This window comes from Pistacia vera, unplaced genomic scaffold (assembly GCF_008641045.1).
Source record: "Pistacia vera cultivar Batoury unplaced genomic scaffold, PisVer_v2 Contig481, whole genome shotgun sequence".
NCBI classification, from domain to species: Eukaryota; Viridiplantae; Streptophyta; class Magnoliopsida; order Sapindales; family Anacardiaceae; genus Pistacia; species Pistacia vera.
In genome coordinates this window covers 81,027-100,541 of record NW_022196314.1, presented here as the reverse complement: position 1 = coordinate 100,541, position 19,515 = coordinate 81,027, and the positions used below count along the sequence as shown (strand labels likewise).

The 19,515-nt window shown below is 35.5% G+C and overlaps 3 protein-coding genes across 4 annotated transcripts; 1 reads left to right on the top strand and 2 right to left on the bottom strand.

The window, feature by feature from the left end:
* Positions 1-12,174: 12,174 nt before the first annotated feature.
* On the top strand, positions 12,175-14,764 carry LOC116146657 (uncharacterized endoplasmic reticulum membrane protein C16E8.02-like). The gene is made up of 4 exons (XM_031432071.1): positions 12,175-12,528; positions 13,879-13,941; positions 14,023-14,094; positions 14,192-14,764. Exons 1-4 carry the CDS (start codon positions 12,175-12,177, stop codon positions 14,348-14,350), a joined length of 648 nt encoding a protein of 215 aa, XP_031287931.1. The 3' UTR covers positions 14,351-14,764.
* Positions 14,765-15,027: 263 nt separating this feature from the next.
* On the bottom strand, positions 15,028-17,801 carry LOC116146655 (cytochrome P450 704B1). 2 transcript variants are annotated; one of them, XM_031432069.1, is made up of 7 exons: positions 17,646-17,801; positions 17,052-17,530; positions 16,694-16,909; positions 16,205-16,498; positions 15,705-16,091; positions 15,431-15,631; positions 15,164-15,343 (listed from the first exon to the last, which is right to left on the bottom strand). In XM_031432069.1, exons 2-7 carry the CDS (start codon positions 17,376-17,378, stop codon positions 15,164-15,166), a joined length of 1,605 nt encoding a protein of 534 aa, XP_031287929.1. In that variant the 5' UTR covers positions 17,379-17,530; positions 17,646-17,801. The 2 variants fall into 2 exon arrangements, with proteins under 2 accessions (XP_031287928.1, XP_031287929.1); XM_031432068.1 differs by having other exon boundaries at positions 15,028-15,343; positions 17,052-17,801.
* A 202-nt stretch (positions 17,802-18,003) lies between these two features.
* On the bottom strand, positions 18,004-19,229 carry LOC116146656 (NAC domain-containing protein 2-like). The gene is made up of 3 exons (XM_031432070.1): positions 18,968-19,229; positions 18,594-18,874; positions 18,004-18,512 (listed from the first exon to the last, which is right to left on the bottom strand). Exons 1-3 carry the CDS (start codon positions 19,131-19,133, stop codon positions 18,126-18,128), a joined length of 834 nt encoding a protein of 277 aa, XP_031287930.1. The 5' UTR covers positions 19,134-19,229; the 3' UTR covers positions 18,004-18,125.
* Positions 19,230-19,515: the final 286 nt, after the last annotated feature.

Here is a 19,515-nt window from a genome sequence, read left to right as displayed (position 1 = left end):
CAGCCCAAATAAAAGATGCACAACCTTTACAACCTGCACTTTCACTACACCTAAACTTTAATAAGGAAAGTTTTGAACTTCATTTTATCTACAAACATTTTGATCGTAGGTGCCAATGAGACTAACATTATTCTTGCGTAACCTTTTATATTCAAGTTTCTGTTACAAAATTCATTATGCACAAATTGCGATTTACTGTTAAAATATCAACATGTCCATCGTTATCAAGACTTGATCAAAGTTAAGTTGTCAACTAAAGTATGAGTTAATATTCACCGACCTTTCACCCCACTGTAAACACCTCGTTACCCAGATGGATCATGCATGAAACTGATGAAACGACAAGGATGATGGTGTATGGAAAGATGGGTAAGGGAGTGAGCAGCAGATTAGAAAATGACAGGGCAGATTCGCATCGTTAAAAAAAGTGCTAGGGAGTATATTTGGGCTGGAAAGATGTCACTCACTGTTTGGTCAAGAAAGGATTCGGTTATTAGCAAGAGAATAAGAAAGAGAAGAGAGGGAAGAACTGAACATCAGAAAAATTACTGGGAAAATTGGGGAGGAAGCTAGCCGTCAAAGTCCAGCACCGTTTTGGGTTAGCTTGTTGAGTTTATTATTATTTTGCTTTGTCTAAGTATTGATTGAAAACTATTTTTTGCTGTGTATTTTTTTTTTGGAAATATCAATAGAATTCTGGACTGTTGTTTTTCTTGGTTTGCTTACCGGTTATGTTATACTTTCTGGGTTTGTGTTAATTCTGTGCTGGTGTGATTGTGTTGAGATTGGTTGAGTTAGAGCATCTCTAATGATGCTCTTTGTTTTCAACAATAAAGAACATTTTTATTAATTTCTAAATATAAAAAATAAAATTTTTATTTAAATCCAATGGACTCTTTAAATTTAATGAAGATACTCTTTATTTTCAAGAAATAGACTTAATAAGAGAAAGAGTTAATAAATAAAATGCATAGAAACTTGTAGTTTATTAATTAAAATTAGGACAGAGAGTGAAATTTGACTCTCTAGACTTGGAGAATCAAACTCACTCTTTAATTTATATTTAAAGGATAAAGAGTCTGCTAGACCTTTTTTTTTTTTTTTTTTTTTTTATTGATAGACTATTTATAATAAAGAGTTTAGGTCGTATAAAGAGTCATTTGGAGATGCTCTCAGGATTGAATCCTAACAAATTGGTCTCAAAGTAGTTCATCCTGGGGTATGGTTGGCACTAGAATGGAAGAGAGAGTGGAAAATTTTGAAAGAGAGAGTAGAAAATTTGGAAAGAGAGGTGTTGAAGTTTGTAGGTGCATGTGGGTACAATCAAAGACTTCATGGTAGAGATGCAAGGATGGATGAGGAGAAAAGATGAAGAAGACGTGAGAAGAAGAGACAGAGAGATTTTGTCAGAGAGACAGAGACCAACAGAAAACGAACAGGGTCAAAATATGGGGCACCAAGTTGAGGGAGAAACTTCGTACATTGGTAGACTAAGTTGGAATGATCTAGGTGGCCAAAAGCTGGAGCTTCCTTTTTTTTTTTTTCGGCAAGGATCCTTATAGGTGGATCTTCCGAGACGAACAATATTTTTTAGTCAACGGAATTGCCGAACTAGATTGCCTCGTAGCGACAACCGTGTGCATGGACGGCGACGCTATGAATTAGTACCAATGGATGGAAGTTCGATCTCTGGTCACTTCTGGTAGGTGTGATCAGGACTGGGTACCCTATAATTTTTTGAGGAACCGAAACTGGTCGGTTCCTAAAATTAGGAATTGGAATAGGAACTGATCAGTTCCAGTTCCAGTTCCCGTTCCAAGTACCCTGGATAAATAATTGGTCCCTATTAGTTTACAAAATGACAAAAACACCTTTAAAATTTACAAATACACCCCCATATGTTTACATATTCTTTACCTTTTCTCTTATTAATTAATTTAAATATTTCAAATAATTTAATTATATAGTCTAAGACTAAGACACATCAATCATTCATAGCTCCTTCTTCATATCCAAAATCCAAATGTTCCAATTCCAAGTTCTAACTTCTAACATAACAAATTGAAGTAACATAAAATTGAAATAACATAACAAGAGGCAACTAGAAACAAAACAATACAAAACTCCCAACTCCAGCCATAAAAAACACCCAAACACCAAAGCACAAACCACCCAAAACAATACAAAGCATGACAGCTCCACCAAAGCACAAATCACCCAAAAATCACCCAATAACCTACAACTAGCACAAGCAAATTGCAAGTTTGCAACTACCTCAAACACACCACCACCCTGCCACAAATCAACCTCATCCTAGCCCAAATTCGACTTCCAACCTGGCCCCCATCAACAGCTCCTAACAACATTTCATGCTTCAATATTGGAAGAATTCTGGATGGATACTCTTGTTGAGCTTGAAATGCTCTAAACTCTACAAAATAAATACAAGAAAGTAGATTAGTAATTTATTATTTCATTATTAATATAAGAGATTGATATTATTATAATATTATGTTACCTGAATCATAAGCTTCTGCATCCTCCAAGTCATCCTCAAAAGTAGTTGTTGTAGGTGAATTGCATAGTTGAATCAATCTTGTGTACAGATTAACGCTTCCACAACAGATGTACTTAAAGAACTCCTAAATTGATCAAGTACACAACCCGGTGTACTGAATGTTGACTTCAAAGCAACTGTAGACATTGGAATTGCAAAGACATCTCTTGCCATACGCAAGAGAACCTTATGCCATGCTGTATTTGTTTCCACCAATCCAATACATTCAACTCAAACTTCAATGGTAGACATGCCTCCTCAAGGTAAGTTTCTAACTTTGATTTGTTCAGAACACGTACACGTGCCTGCATGTCCTCCAAATATGCATCCATGGCAGGGTTGTATTTATCATTATCATCATAACCAACACATACAACTGTAGACTGATCAGTACCCATTGGTTGAAAGGAATTGAAAGCTTGACTATCGACTAATTGTGACTAAAGATGCTCGTAATAATCCACCAGTTCTTGTAACACTTCTCTCAAGATATCAACAATCATCTCAGCTTTTTGCATGTCATCGACATAAATCTTTTTGTAGCCCCACTTCACATATTGCAACTTATACTGAGGATCTAATATTGCTACAACCAGTACCATCAGGTTGACTTTGTCAATGCCCCCCTAGTACTTTTCAAACTTAACTCTCATTTTCTTAGACATGATGTTAAGGACCGAATTAGAGTCTTTCTCCTAGTCATTCAAAGAAAGGACAATGCCAGCTATCTCCTAAAAATAAGTGTTAGAAGTCACATATTTGGACCCAACATCCTTTTCGTAGCTTCATAAAACTTTTTTAGGAATTTAGCAAACACACTTGCTTTTTCCCAATCCTTAGATAAAGGAATATCATTTAACAAATCAATATTGTAGTTAAGGTCCTGATCTTGGAACCTTTAAAAAGCTTTCCTGTGCATCGTCCAACATGAGAAAGGTGGAGTTCCATCTAGTAACAACATTAAGACATAGACCACCTTTATAAGTTATCCGTTCTTCTTTGACACATCTTTGAAATGCTTCAGCTCCAGCGGGAGAACTTCTCACATACTTAACCGAATTACAAATTTGACTAATGCAATCCCTTGACTCACTTAGACCGTGTTCACAATCAGATTCATAATATGAGCTGTACATCTCATATGAAAACATTTGCCATTCAAAATTAAGTCACTCCTATCTGCTAATCTCTCCCTCAAGTAAACGATTGCCACATCATTGGCATTAGCATTATCAATTGCAATACAGGACACTTGTTTTTCAATACCCCAATCATGAATGCACTTCTCAACAACTTTCCTTATTTCCCTACCCCTATAACTACTAATGGGCACAAAACTCAAGATTCTTTTATGTAAAACCCACCTCTTGTCAATATAGTGACCAGTGAGGTATAAATAGCTAATATTCTGAATGAAATTCCATATATCGGTTATTAGAGCAATCATAGACTTCAAATTGCACAAATTATTTTTCAACGTAACCTTCTCACAATTAAAAATCTTCACAACATCCTTAACCACCATATGACGTGAAATATTATTTCATAAAGGGTGCATTGAACTTAGCAATCTTTTAAAAGTTGGTTGCTTCACCTTTCTAAAAGGTTCTTCCTTAATAATTACATATTCTGCAAGCAATTGCCTAGTGACATCTTGATTAAATCTCCAAGTAGAAATCGTACTACTACTATCCCCTTCTTCTTTGTTTGTGGTGTTGAAATATGAGAGAAGTGTTTGGGCTATATCTGCATTGTGAGGATATTTCTTACAACTTGATATGTGCCTGTGCATCGAGAAGAAGTACCATTATTCACATTGTACTTCAACATCTTATCACAATACAAACACTTTGTATGGTCAACCTTATTGGTTGTCTCATTATATATCTTCTGAAAATGTTGCCACATATCAGAATTGATAGGTGGTGGCTTAGTACTTCCCCAAGGAGTTGATGTCGCCTCTTTACGAATATTATTATTAGTCATCTCTATTTAAAGACATTATTCCTGTGTAAACATAGAAAACAAAGATATTAGACTAATCATAACAAAGCTTGTTTAGACAAGAAATGTAAAACTTCTGTGCCATACATTTAAAAAAAAAAAATTTGACAAATAACAAAAAACCAAAAAAATAAAAAATTGGGCCTGGCCCAGCGGACCAACATGGAATAGCCTGATGTGATATTGCAACTAGATCGTGATATAACACATTTAAAGGAACTAACTTGAAAACACTTTTAAGCAGAAATGAAACTACAAACAACGAAATCAGTTATATTTATGGCCTATTCATCCTGTGTTCAAGCTTATATACCAAAAAAATTGCTTTACTCTATATCAACAACAAAGCATGCCAACAGAACGTCTTCCAAAATAATCAAATAACTGAAAATTTTAAATTTTGTCTTAGTTGTATAAGTTTATAAATTACTAAGTTTTCCTCAAAATCAATGATCTTCTAACAATCTAGCCTACCCTTTCATGATTTTATCTCTAGTTGTGTCCAACTGCATAACAAAGACTGCCACTCTAAAAGGGATATATAATTGAAAACGTTCAAAGCATTATGTTATAAAAAAATATTTTCTTAAGAAAAGTAACAACATTTAAGTATTTTTTATGAGAAGAAAAATTTGTTTTAATTGGATTATAACAGGTAGGACCCTATCACAATTTGTTAATTGATCATGTTTGCTTATACAACATCTCACATAGTTTTCGCAAATCAAACTCAAACGTCAAACCTATCCATTGTTAATCCATTTCTACTTTTCTAGTCATTAGATCACACCAAAATCTAGACTCGTAGGCAACCATAATGCAAATATTATAGTATTATACCCATTTAAAAACATGAAAGTGGCATTCTATAACAACACAAAATTACTCAAATAACATAAATTATCAACTAGAAATTATCTAGTATCTATAGACTACAATGCTATTTAACAAGTCAAAAAATCAGTCTTAACTCCTCAACTCAACACAAAAAAGGCAGAGAAAGAGAAAGATCAAAGAAGGAGAAACTACCTGCAGCTTAGCCGTGAAGAAGAAGAAGAAAAAGTGCAGGTTCACGGTTCACCAGTGAAGCTCTCACTAAGTCGCTATTACGTATGCCGGAGATGTAGACGAAGTTCAATAAAGAATGGAGATGTAGACAAAGAGAATGGAAGAGATTCAAGTAGACTTGATGGCTTACTTGGGGAGAATAAGAGTAAAGAGTGGAGAATGGAGAGATAGACGGTGTAAAATCGATTCGGGGATTTCAAGAGAGAAGAAGAGAACAGAAAAGTGAAGAGTAAAGTCGGCGTAAAACTAAAATCGATTTCGAGATTTCATTTTCATTTGTTAGATTTAGTTTAGAGGTAAAATTAATTAAAATCACCCAATGTTACTAGTTATTTTAAACCCCAGTTCCTCTCTCAGTTCCTAGTAAGGTACCCTATTCTAGGTTCCGATTCTTGGAATGAAGGAACTGGAACCGGGAGGTCTCTGTTCCTATTTTTTAGAATCGGAACCTACCATTTGAGGATCGGTTTCAGTTCCTACCCGGAACCGAGATCCCAGGTACCCATCAGTTTTGGGTAAAACCTATTTTCTTTCTCACCCCTACTTCTTGGGCAACATTTAAATTATCGTTGCTTCATCGATTTAGTGCATCATAAGAGGGAGTCCATATGAGACCCTGATGGGAATCTGACAATTGGGCATGGTGGAGGAGTATAGGTTCTGTTTTGAGGCAATAATAGCTACACTAGTTAAAGAAAAGGAAGAAATTTTAGTAGTTGTATTTTTTAATGGGCTCAAATCCAATATTAGGGCTGAGATTAGGTTTAATCAGCCCACTAGTTTAATCCAATTGCTAATGTTGGCCAAAAGAATTAAGGAAAGAAATTGGGCTTTGGAGGAGTTAAAGTTTGGGTTGGGTGTAGGCTTACTTGGAAGTGGGTTTGGTGGATATGGGCAATTAGAAATTGGGCCTGGGCCTGGGCCTGGGCCTGGGCATGGATCAATGGTAATTGGACCGAGTCGGTTTAATGGGTTAAATGAGATGGGGATTAGGAACCAGACTTATTCCAATTACAATTCGGAGAACTCACGTTTGTCCATTAACAACAAACAACATCAATTTCAAAAAAATCCATCTTAGGCACGTCAGACATGGGAAGACCGACAGTCAAATTCCACATCAAATTCTGGTTATTAGAGTAATAATGCTTCAATCCACAGAAGTTCAAAAGGTAACCCATTCTTTAGAAGAAATTTTTTCCCGTTTAAACATATGACAGAAGGTGAAATTCAGAAAAAGAAAGAGAAGGGTTTATGCTTCTGGTGTGATACAAAGTTTGCTCCTGAGCATAGGTGTGGGAAGAAGCACTTTCAGGTTATCTTAGTTGATGATGAGATGAAAAGAGCGAAAAGGAGGAGTAGGAGGATGATGAGGAAGTTCCAAATCCACAACAAAACTCACTGGAGCTCTCTCTTAGTTCTGTAGTGGGAATTAACGGGCCTAAAATGTTGAAATTAAAAGGGAAAATTAAGGGTACAGAGGTGATAGTATTGGTTGACAGTGGGGCATCTCACAATTTTATTCGCCGGGATATCATCGATAAGTTTGCTCTTCTGGTAACACAGACAAAACCTTTTGGAGTTAGGGTGGGTGATGGTTACAAGGTTCAAAGTAAGGGTGAGTGCCAAGGAGTTTGTTTGATTCAAGGGGTTTCAATTGTCTAGAATTTTTTCTCATTTGACATGGGCAATGCGGATGTTATATTGGGTATTATGTGGCTTGAGACTTTAGGGGAAATGACAATAGACTAGAAAACGCATGTCATGAAATTTTGAATGGGGAATGAAAAGGTTACACTGGTTGGTGTACAAAATATTGGTTTCGTTAAAAAGCAATGATCAAGACTATCCAAAGTGAAGGACAAGGTTGTTTGATTGAGTTCAGCCAGATTCAAATGCAAAGCATGGCTGTTGAAAGTATGGATTCTCGACTACATATTTTATTACATGAATTTGTTGTTGTATTTACTCCACACGGGTTTACCCCCTATCCGTACACAAGACCATGCCATTCGTTTAAAACCAGACGCATTATCCCCACATATAAGGCCTTACCGTTACCCATACTATCAGAAAAATGAAATTGAGAGTCTTGTGGGAGAGATGCTCAGTACTGCTTTGTTCAAAGTGAATTGTTAAAGTTGGTGATAGGCCATTTTGGCTATACGTAGGTAAGTGCCAGCTAAGGACTCAATTTGATATGCATGCTAAGAAATCTCACTTAGGCACTTCATAATAGGTGTTGGTAAACTTGTTTTGATCCATTTTTATTCGAGCTCGAGTTGGAATCCCATTTTTTCTATCAAGCTCGAGCTTGAGATCCACATCTGGAGCTCGGTCAAGCTCGAGCTCTTCTTTTTCATGCTGAGTCAAGCTGAGGCAAGCCAAGAGCTCCCCAAAGCTTGGCTCGCCTCAGCTTGATAACAACTTTAAGTGGTGTGGTCAAGATTAAAAATCTTTTTAATTATAAAATTTTTTATTCATTTACTTATTTTCCCTTCGACTGTTAAAACCAACCATAAAATACTAACGGTTGACAAACAATAGGGGGTCAAGAGCTATTATCGAAACCTTAAAGTGTTTATTTACTTAAGGTATACCTTGGGGGCTTTACAATAATATCCTCCTTGTTAAAATTTAAGGGCCCGTTTGTTTTACTTTTTAAAAGCCTATTCTAATATCTTATTGGGTTTAAATAGTTACATGGGGCGTTTGTTTTAATATTCAAACAAAATAACTAAAATTCTATTCAAAATCATATCTTGTTGAATATTTTACCGTTGTCTCTCTCATTATTTATTTCATTCTCTCTCTGATTTTCTTCTTCCTTCTTCTTCACTCATTCACCACCGAGCCAAACTTTCTTTCTCTCTTTCGTTCTCTCTCTCCATCAACTTGTAGTGGAACAGTCTCACCAGTAAGAAGGTTCTTCGTCAACACAGCTTACCTTGCCCATTTTCAGCTTAGATCCAGCCGATCTTCTCTCTTTTGGCTCAGATCTCTCTCTGATCTACTCACTTTTGGCTCAAATTCATAAGCACATCCGCTCTCTGCTTTTTGTGTTTTTGTTTATATATGAAGTCTTGCTAGCTATTTTTTTTTTTTTTTTTTTTGGGCTGGGGGTTTGATACTGGCTACTGCATTGGTTTTGGGTGCTATTGGTTGTGGGTATTAAGGGTTGTTGTTGTGTGTTTTGTTTGCTGCTGTGTGTTTTGGTTGTAGGTATTGGGGCTGTTGTTGTGTGTTTTGTTTGCTGCTGTGTGTTTTGGTTGTAGGTATTGGGGCTGTTGTTGTGTGTTTTGGTTGGTGCTGGGTGTTGGCTGCTACCTTGGTTTTGGTCGTTGTTTGTGCACTAATTAAGCTCAGTCGAAAACCCTCAATCTCATCGTTCATTATAGCTCATTTAAAACCAAAGACTGCCTTTTTTTTTTTTTTTTTTGCATTTATTTATCTTTTATTTTTAATAATCTCTGAAAAACAAACTCAAAAGCTACAAGTTTCAAGTATTCTTCTCTTTACCTCTTGCTTTACTTGCTCATTCAACTCTTACTTAGTAAAAACCATTTCTTTGTGGCTAATTCTAAGCCTAAGCGTTGAAATCAAACTTGGAAAGGGAGAAATGTATGTGGATTTTTGCTAATGTAGAGAAATATGATTTGGGTTTGGTTTGTTTTATTGTTTTGTGTTGTTTTTTATCAGGTTTTAAGTTATAATTTTGGACTTCTAGGCTTGTGGCTTGCTTATTTTATGGTAATATAGAGCTTATTGTACTTGTACTGTTTCATTTTGCATATTTATGATAGAGTTTTGTGGGTTTTTGTTAATGTGAGAAAGATGATCAGGCTTTGGTTTGTTTCATATTTTTGGTCTGGTGGTTGTGTTTGGAATTTGTCCTAGTGGTGGTTCATTTGTGTGGGCAACAAGTTGTGGGGTTATAGGTGATAGGTGCAGGGGCTTATTCATTTGTTGTAATAAGCTATTGAATTTTGTTTTTTTGGGATTTGTCTAACTTATGTATTATTCATTTTGCAAATTGAGCATTGTAATTTGATCTTAATAACTAATTACAATGCTATGAACAAATGGAGGTGTAATTCAGCCCACCGTCACATGACTGATTACTACTTTTCGCAAAAGAAAAGTTTCGATGATTTGCTGCACTTAGAGTACACCGAAGACCCCGTTGGTCTACTTTGCCCATAGTATCCTCTGTACTTACCACTTCAAGTAGTGTTGGGTCAAATGAGGTAATAATTTCTCTCTGTTTAGTTTATAAGGTTTTAATTTGCATATGTTCGTGTTGATATGTGTGCTGATTGTTACGATGTTTCAATCTTGGTTGTTGTTCTCACCCTACTATTATTAGATGAGTGAGGTCATTCAATGGGATCCTGAACTCACCCATGAGTTTTTAGTTATGTTGGCTGAGCGTGCGAAAACATCCCATGGTACTTCAATTAAATCTTCTGATTACAAGATTATTAGTGATAAGTTATGTAGTAATTGTGGGAAGAAAGTTGAAGTCAAACAATTATTTTCTAAGTATTTTTGGTTGAGAATGACATATCACTCATGGCATGCTCTACTTCAACATACGGGGTTCAGTTAGGATTATCAAACTCAAACTCCAACATGTTCTAAAGAGATTTGGCAAGAATATTTAAAGGTAAACTGCATATTTTTTTTAAAAAAATGTTTGTGAATATGAAATTTAATGTATATCTATTTTCATTAATAGCAAAACCCAGGGGCGAAGGATTTTGTACATAAAGGACTTGTTGATAAAGAGTTATATGAAGTTATATTTGAGAAGCAAAATGCAACTGGAAGATTCACTTACACATCTCCATCTCAACCAGCAAAATCTAACATGTTTTTTCCCTATCTTGTAGAGGTGGACATTGATGAAGCTGAGTTCAAACCTGATCCGAATAGAATAACTGGAGAAAAATGATCAAACATGTTTGGATGTGGAAGATCCATAGATAGGAAGAAGAAATGCCTTCGGGGAAACCCACTACTGGGTGTGATTGGTAAATTGACTGAAGTTATTTCTAATAGGACTATGGGATCTGTGGTAGCATATCGCAATGCTGATGATGGGACCCAAGAGAACGCAAATGTTGGAATTGATCCATATTCCATGGGAAAATGTCAGGACCATTTTGAAAATTATGCAACTAGATTTAAAGTTATTCTTGGCGGTTGTGGAGTTCTTACTTGCCAACCTAGAGCAGCGTGAGATATTTGTACACATGACACCCAAGCAAAGGGCATTTTGGCTTTATAATGACTTTGGCAATTCGTAGGTGAGAGTGTTTGTCTTACTTGTTGAACCAATGTTTTTAACTTGTTAGTTGATACTTATTCCTTTAACAATTGATTTTTTTTTTTTTTTTTTTAACTACCGTCATATTAATGATTTCACTTGCTTTGTTATTATAAGAATTGATGAAAAATGTGTTGTTGTGCAATGTGAAATGACATGTTTCATATATGTTGGAGATTGTAAGTAGATTTACAAATTGAATGTTATATTTTGCTAAGTACTGCAAAAAATATGAATTGATGAACAAATTGTTTCAAACGGACAGGTATACTCTCATCTACGAATTTTCAAAGTCTTTATAAAGCTAAAATGCCATTTGCTCAGGTGTCATGTGTACAAATATCTCACGCCACTTTGGGTTGCCATCTAAGAACTTCACAACCGCCAAGAATAACTTTAAATCCAGTTGCATAGTTGTCAAAATGTCCTGACATTTTCTCGTGGAATATGGATCAGTCTCAACACTTGCGTTCTCTTGGGTCCTATCATCAGCACTGCGATATGTTGCCGTAAATCTCATAGTCCTATTAGAAATGGCTTCTGTAAATTTACCAATCCATGTCCTAATTGTTAATGGAATATACGTGTACGAAGTATTTTAAGGGTTAATTATTAGTAGTTTCCTATTATTAATTTAAATATGTATTAATGATTTGTTTTTAAAAGGTGTATCAGTAGTTAAAATTATTATAGAGAATTTGTTTTTAATTTAGTGATAGAAAAATTACCAAACAAATATTTAATATTATTTAAATGTAAATAGAAAAGTTTCGGAATCAAATAATAAAATACACCAAAATATTCTATTTTAAATTCCCTTTTTCAAAAAATATAAAACAGATATTCAACAATTTATTAAACTCTAATATAATATTTAAATAATTTACCAAACATATTTTTAAATTCAAATCCTATTTGATTTAATATAACTCAACCCAACTTTTTTGGAAATACTATTTTAAAAAAGAAAATCAGGTTTTTATGTAATATTGGAGTAACTTTTTTCCAACTAGACAGTTAAGAGTCAACGGCTACATAGTCCACTGGGTAAGGTTACCCCAGAGTCGTCCCGCCCGGTAATACTAAATTACTAATAGATAATATTTAATATTAAGCAACTCCAAAGAAATTAAATAGCAGCACTCTTTTCCAGCCTGTCTTCGAAACCACTTTACCTTCCTGGAACAGTTTCGAAATTCTCTTCTCTAAATTCTGCATGGCAAAGATTGGTTTATTTGATTTAGAAAGGCACTTTGCTTTCTATGGAGCATACCATCGTAATCCAATAAACATATTTATTCATATGTTGTTTGTTTGGCCAATCTTTTTCGCTGCTCTTCTCATTCTTTACTTCACTCCTTTCTTCAACGTCCCTCACGTAGAGTTTTCTTTCTTTGGAACCGATTTTGTTCTGGTTTTTAACATGGGGTTCTTGTTTGCTTTGATATATTCTTTCTTCTATATCTTTTTGGACTTCAAAGCCGGTTCCTTGGCTGCTCTTTTTTGTCTGGTTTGTTGGGTAGCCAGCAGTTCTGTAGCGAGATGGCTCGGATTTTCACTTGCTTGGAAGGTAATAGATTAGTTAATTTTGTTTTTTGGTTTCTCTATCACTGATATGATATAGGATCAATTTCCCTTGGAATCGATGTTTCTTTATCCTAAATGTCACCATGAGATGAGGCCACATTCTTTGTATTAGAAATGGGAGAAAAACAGTGTTGCATTTCATGTATCATCGTCACTATAATTGTATTATTTATTTGCGTCTGTTTCTCATTGGAACTTAGCATTCTGTTTTATTCTTAATTTGGCATGCTTTTACAATATAAGGAATTAAATATGTCCTAATTGTATTAGATAATAGATAGGTTTCAAGTATATTGGATGATCATGGAAGTATTAGCCCCTTGTTAGTATGTTGTTTTCTCCCTTTCCATCTTTTTAGAACCCAATTTGAATTCTTCTGTTTATGGTATAATCTGTGCATTGTACATTGAAAATTAACCCTTCTTTTTTCCAATCAAGGTGTCCTCCTCCACAATCATTGCTATCTAATTGGTTATCAAGGGATGTCTTACTTTTAATTCCTTTCTTTTGATCTTGTAATATATTCAGAATTCAGGCTTCAGAGAAATACATTAGAATTTAAAGAAACAAATGATGACTGAAAGTTATTTGGCCATCTGCACCACCTTGAAAATGAAACATGACTATTACTTTAATGAATAAAATTACTTTGCATGGAAACAAAATTTTGTATGTTTGACAATTTGCAAAGACCTTGTATTGTCAGACTAAATTTATTTTAATAGCTCTGGCTTGGAAACAAATTGGGAAAATTATGTGCCAACACAGGGAGTTTAACTCAACTGATAAATTATGAATTTCTTGGTTAGGAAGGACTGCGTCAATGCAGTTCAATTATGTTGGTTACCGATAATATATGAGATGAACATGAAGAATTCAGAGCACCTAGAGTTAACCAGTTTAAATAAGTGGGGCATTCCAGAAGAATAAACTATAATTTAATAGTTTATATATATAAATATTCTTCAGTCTAAGCATAATATTTGCATATTGTGGACTTTTTTATAATCATTGTTTCCACGAAATGCTCAGTCTTGACAATAATTCATTCAGTTATTAACTGAACTGTGATGTTGGTTGCCTGTATTATCATTGTGCATATTTTCTAAATGAGACAAGGGCATTTATCAGCGAGTCTCTCTCGGAATAGATCAACCTGGAGATGTTTGGTGTTCTTTAAACATTTAGTTTGTGTGACACAAAACATAGAGTGCATTAGCTAACTATGTCCCATGTGATTTAAGCTTCACCCTCTGTTCTTATTACTTGTAAAAAGTGATCATATAGCGGTTTCATGTCAGCTTGGTTGTTTGACCTGAAGAAACTTTTTCAGGTTGTTCTTGTGGCTCAGCTATTGTGTTGGACTGGACAGTTTATTGGTCATGGAGTCTTCGAGGTAGCTAATTTTAGTCAGCAATAAATAATGACTTTGTATTATATGCATACTCCTCATACTTGGGTTCGTAATAACCTGCAGAAACGAGCACCAGCATTGCTGGACAATCTTGCTCAAGCCTTTTTAATGGCTCCCTTCTTTGTGCTGCTGGAGGTAATATTTGTTGCGATTTTAATTTAATTGTTGTAATTCTTTGAAGTTTTTGGAGTTGTGAAGTATAGTATTGTGCTGCTTGTTTTGATTGTTTCAGGCTCTTCAAACATTCTTCGGTTATGAACCATACCCAGGGTTTCGTGCAATTGTGCAAGCAAAGATTGAAGATGAAATCAATGAATGGCAAGACAACAAGCAGAGATTGATTCCCAAGGTTTGCAATGAGGTCTCTGCTCCTTTTAGTTCACAAACATGATCAAGCATAAGTAAACTGTGCCGTGCTTGTAACGTTTATGTGTATGAACACCATGTGACTAAAATGCTAAACTTGAAATATACATAAGTTTTAAAAAAAAGAAAAATGAAGAAAGGGCTATACGGGCCAACACCTAAGAATCAAATATCTCTCAGGACACAGAACAACTCTTCTCCTTTATTCTTCTTTCCGCTCTGCCTCGACCTTTGATTCAATTCTTAATCCTTTCTAATTAATTTTTAAAATTATATTGATCTATTTATTCAAAATAGATGAAGGAATGCATATGAACTATAGGATATATGCTGATTCTTTTGTAATAAATAAAAAAATTGTTCTCCTCCAAATCCAAGATAACGATATCATATACGTATTGAACAGATACACAATGGAAGGTTATAAGTTTTTAGGGGTCAATGGTCATATACTTATTTCATAACTAACTGAAATAATGGTTTGCATCAAGTGAGGTTTCCCGTCTCTGTACACATCAAGGTGTCTTATTTCCTTCGTTGGAAAATTCAGATGTGCTGTTATTCATCAGGATTGGGAGATTGAACTTTAGAGCACGAAATAATGCTTAAGATAGCCTATGTTAAAGGCTTGAAGGCTGCACTTTTACTGATAAACGTTTTAAACTAATTATCGTATACGGTAAAAATATTCTTTTTCTGTTATGATTTGAAAATTTTGCTGACCTCCAATGAAGTAATAGTTAAATATTATCATTCAGATTAAAGAGCCTGTCTTAACATAACGCCATTTGGGCATAGTAACAAACAAGGAAAGATATAGATTATGGCCTCTGGGATTTTAAGAACGTCTCTCTACTTGAAGCTTCAAACCATGCTCCATTGAGAGAATAGTCATCATCCTGTACTGCACCGGATGATCTGGAATCAAACTGAATCTGAAAAATCTACACAAAATTGCCAAAGCCATCTTCATTTGAAGATATGCAGAGTCCTTTCCAAGGCATATCCTCGGGCCAGCCTGCAGATTTAAATAAAAGAAAAACTCATGAGCCGCCTTGGCATTGATCACCATACCATGGCTAAACACTCAAGTCTTTGAACTTACCTGAAATGCAGTGAACTTGAATGGAGAAGCATTTTGGAATATACCATCTTTGAGCCATCTCTCAGGCTTGAATGAAGCTGCATCAGGACCCCAGTTGTACTCCATTCTTCCCATGGAGTAGGGAACATAAGTCACCATGCCTCCTGCTTTGACTTTGGTCCCATCAGGCAAGACATCATCTTCCAAGATGCCCTTGGGGTCCTACAGCCATATGAAATTCGATTGAACTAAACTTTTTCTGCTGTGAATCAACTGAATTTGAGACAATAGATACCTGAGGAACTGCTGGGTACAAACGGAGTGTTTCTGTGATTACTGCATGCAAATAATACAACCTTCCCAAAGAATCATATTTCAAGAGCCCTGCAAATTGTGTTGCTCTTTGATTGAATGATTCAAGGTTCTCTGAGTCATACTGAACCAATGAAACTTTTTCTTCTTCTGCTTGGTCGTCTTCAAATTTTTTTAGCTCTAAGTAAAGCTTTTCAGCCACATTGGAATGTGTCATTACCATGTATATAGCCCATGTGAGAGTTGTTGCTGTTGTGTCTCGGCCAGCAATCACGAAGTTCAGGACAACATCTCTAAGACTTTTGTCAGTTAAGTTGCTGTCTGGATCTTCACTTAACTCAATAAATCTAGTCAATATATCATGCTTTATCTGATACATTTACCAAATAACAAGTTACTCAGATGACTAAACGTATTCTGTCAGTATGAAAATAATAATAAGAAAAGAGCTTGAATGTTACTCAGGAATTTCTCTTGGGTTACCTTGTTAGTTCTATTCTTGCGAGCTTCTTCTACCTCAGCTTTCCTTCTCTTAATTACAGAGTAGGTGAAATCGTCAATGATTTTGATACTCTTGTCAAGAAGGGCCTCCGACCCCAGATTAAGGAATCTTTTTATTTTCCACAAAGGGTCAATGAAGCGAAGAGTGACAATGATGTTTGCGGTGTCAAAAGCTTGAGCAAAGCTATTTTCTGGTAGATTGGCGGCCAGAGTCCCTATTTCTACTCCAAATCCCACTCTGCATATGGAGTCTAAAGTCATCCTCATCAGCAACTCCTGAAACAACAATTTTCAAAGACCCTTTAGAGATGTGATATGCCATTCAGAAGACATATGAAAACGTATGTATTGCAAATTGTTACACTACGTTTCCACATCATTTGAAAATGACAATAGTTTATGTAGTATATGACTATGAGAGCACTTCAATATGGTTATTTCTGTTCCCTTGTAAGAAATTTTCTAGTATACCTGCATGTCTACTTCTTGGTTTTGGCATGATGCTTGACTTAGAATACTACATAGCTTCAGGCCATACTCCCTGAAGACTCTGGTGCTAAAGTCTTTCAGATTCTTGGATGCGAACTCAAAGCTTGCTGCCTTCCTTTGTTTCCTCCAAAGTTCACCATCTACATTAAAAATCCCATCTCCAAGTAGCACTTCCATATATGAATGATATGTTTCACCCTTCAATTTAACAATCAGAAAGGTAAATAACAGGCAAGAAGTGCATAGAATTAGACAGTGACAGCAAAATATGGCTTGAATGAGATAATCCCAGAAGTTAGTGTTTTAAATCAGTATTAATTGTGAAAGTCGAGGGTTGTACCTTTGGATAATTGGCAAAATTTGTCTTAAGGACATGTTCTACATTAGCAGGATGAGCAATGTAGGTATAAGTTGTAAATGGCATTGGTACCACAACGGTTCTCAATTGAGACAGGTAATTGACTAGCCAATCATGCATTCGATCATAGTTCATTAGCTGTTCTATTGCAGCTCCTACAAGTGGCCATGTTTTTGGGCCCTTATGGTTCCTTTGGCTCCAGCGGTGGATGAATATCCATGACAAAACCATGCAACTTATCATAAAAATTCCCACATTGTATCCATCTGGGGAAGATGAAACCAATGAAACATTCCTTTTTTCTTCCATTGTTGATTGAAATGGCTTGGAGGGGTGTTGTTTCTTATAATAAGCATGGCAAATGAGGAAGTGGATAAAATGTAGGTTAAGTGTTGATGCTCATGAATCAGCTAATACTTGTTAACAATCTTTGTATGTGTCATCTCCTTTGCGTTTCTCACCTAATGTTCAAAGAATAGATATTTTGCGATAAAATTGCTACAATTGGAAACACTGACTCAGTTCAAAGATTCAACTAGTGACTCAAAAACTTATTCAAATAGGATTCCAGATAACTTGTGCAATTGTGACAGGAGAAGAATCTGAAATTTGAATAATCCAAAATATCGCCATCAAGATTCAAGCGCCACGACAAGTTAGCCCATGCGTCACAAAACTCCACCAAATATCGCCCGCATTGCTTTCACACACTCTTTTGACCCAATCGATAATTTGTTTAAGTGTCACAAGCAACCTTCTTTTAATAATTTCAAAATTTATCCAATACTTATCAGCAAATATCTTTTTATGAAAAAAGTTGTGATCTGATTGCTATAGAGGTAGAGATAAATATAATAATATGGAGCCACTCTGGCTAAATCAATCTATAATAATTTGTGATGCAAAAGATATAAGCTCAAGCTCAACATCTGTTAAAAGTAAATGTTGTTTCTGAATCAAATTACTGATATAATTTTGTAAAGTGATGTATTTCACAAACAATTTTTACAATTGTTAGATGTCTTAACAAATCTATTTGTCCTTAAAACACACTTATTACTTGAATTCATACGCCATTGGATTCACAAATACTGTCTGGTTCAAATTGCCACCTGGGTTCACTTGGAACTTCCCAGAATCTGTGTACTCGTAAGGGATTTCACCTAGATGCAGTTTCTCAACATGTTCCGAGGCGTTTTGGAAATCATAGCTTAAATTGTAGGTGTTATCACTGAGAAGTTGTGAAATTGGACCAAAGTACTCCAATTCCCTTAGATGTGTAAGTGAACATGTCCTTGGAAATTTCATCATTTGTTGTTGTTCAATAGCATCAGTATTGGATCCTAATTTGACCCTTTGCAAACATGATTCTTCAACTTTTTGATCCAAAGTTTTTGCTGAATGCCTTTTCTTATAGATCCTACAAAGGACCCAATCATCCAACTGAAATACAAAAAAGGCAAGCCAATTTGGTCACATGATCATGATGACAAATTAAATAAATAAATCAAGACCAGTACTTACTCTCATGGATCCATTTTGCTTGTTGGGTTGTTTTCGGGAATCACTTAAGCGATACTCATGCATAATCCAATCTGTCTTAACTCCTTTAGGTGGTCTACCCTTGTAGAAAACAAGAGCTTTTTTGACCCCAACATATTTAGACCCACTATAGATTGCCTTGTCAGTTCCGGTGGCTTTCCAATAACCGGAAACAGTTGCCCTGTTGGGGCGCACCCCATTAGGATACTTTCTGTCACGGGGAGTAAAGAAGTACCATTCTTTTTCTCCAAATTCAGCTTTCTCTGCAAAGTTCCCACAAACAAACATTATCATTAACAAGGTCTAATACATGCATAACAAATTAAGAAAGCCAATTAATTAGAAAACCAACTGACCAGGCAATTCCCAGGGATCAAACTTATAAATATCGACTTCTGGGATTATTGAGACAGGGCATGGCCTTGACTTGGCTTGGTTACAAAGGTAATACATGATAAGTTCCTCATCAGTTGGGTGGAATCTAAACCCAGGTGGAAGATCAGAGTTGGCTTTCACTTCCATTTTCAAATTAAACAAACCAATAGACAAATATGGATCACTACAAGGAGTAGCTATGGAGGGGATAAAAGAAATGAAAGTGTTTGAAATGTTTGCAAGGTGAGGAATGAGGCTTTTATCTTTGAGGTTGTGTTGTCGTTTTGTGCGCTGCATGCTTCTCATTGGCTACCCTCTTGACTTTTATTAATTCCTCGTATAAGTATCGTCAGGCTCTCGCAACACGCAGACAGTTTCAATTCAGACTCCATGGAATTGACTTTAGTGCTTGGTTCGTTGCACCATCTTTGAAAATGAGCTGGTATATCCATTACGGATATCCAATAGTTTGGCACCTCTTTGCTCTTATCCTTAACCTTAATACATACAATCCTATGCAAAGGTTCTT

Bases quoted from the DNA above. Each gene is read 5' to 3' on its own strand.
- LOC116146657 (XM_031432071.1), top strand. From the start codon at position 12,175: ATGGCAAAGATTGGTTTATTTGATTTAGAAAGGCACTTTGCTTTCTAT. The intron at 12,529-13,878 runs GTAATAGATTAG...AAACTTTTTCAG, and splicing joins GATTTTCACTTGCTTGGAAG to GTTGTTCTTGTGGCTCAGCT. The intron at 13,942-14,022 runs GTAGCTAATTTT...AATAACCTGCAG, and splicing joins TTGGTCATGGAGTCTTCGAG to AAACGAGCACCAGCATTGCT.
- LOC116146655 (XM_031432068.1), bottom strand. From the start codon at position 17,378: ATGGAAGAAAAAAGGAATGTTTCATTGGTTTCATCTTCCCCAGATGGA. The intron at 16,910-17,051 runs GTACAACCCTCG...GTTAAATTGAAG, and splicing joins ATTTTGCCAATTATCCAAAG to GGTGAAACATATCATTCATA. The intron at 15,344-15,430 runs GTAAGTTCAAAG...TTAAATCTGCAG, and splicing joins TCAAGTTCACTGCATTTCAG to GCTGGCCCGAGGATATGCCT.
- LOC116146656 (XM_031432070.1), bottom strand. From the start codon at position 19,133: ATGGAAGTGAAAGCCAACTCTGATCTTCCACCTGGGTTTAGATTCCAC. The intron at 18,875-18,967 runs GTCAGTTGGTTT...GGAACTTTGCAG, and splicing joins TGATCCCTGGGAATTGCCTG to AGAAAGCTGAATTTGGAGAA. The intron at 18,513-18,593 runs GTAAGTACTGGT...TTTGTATTTCAG, and splicing joins AGCAAAATGGATCCATGAGA to TTGGATGATTGGGTCCTTTG.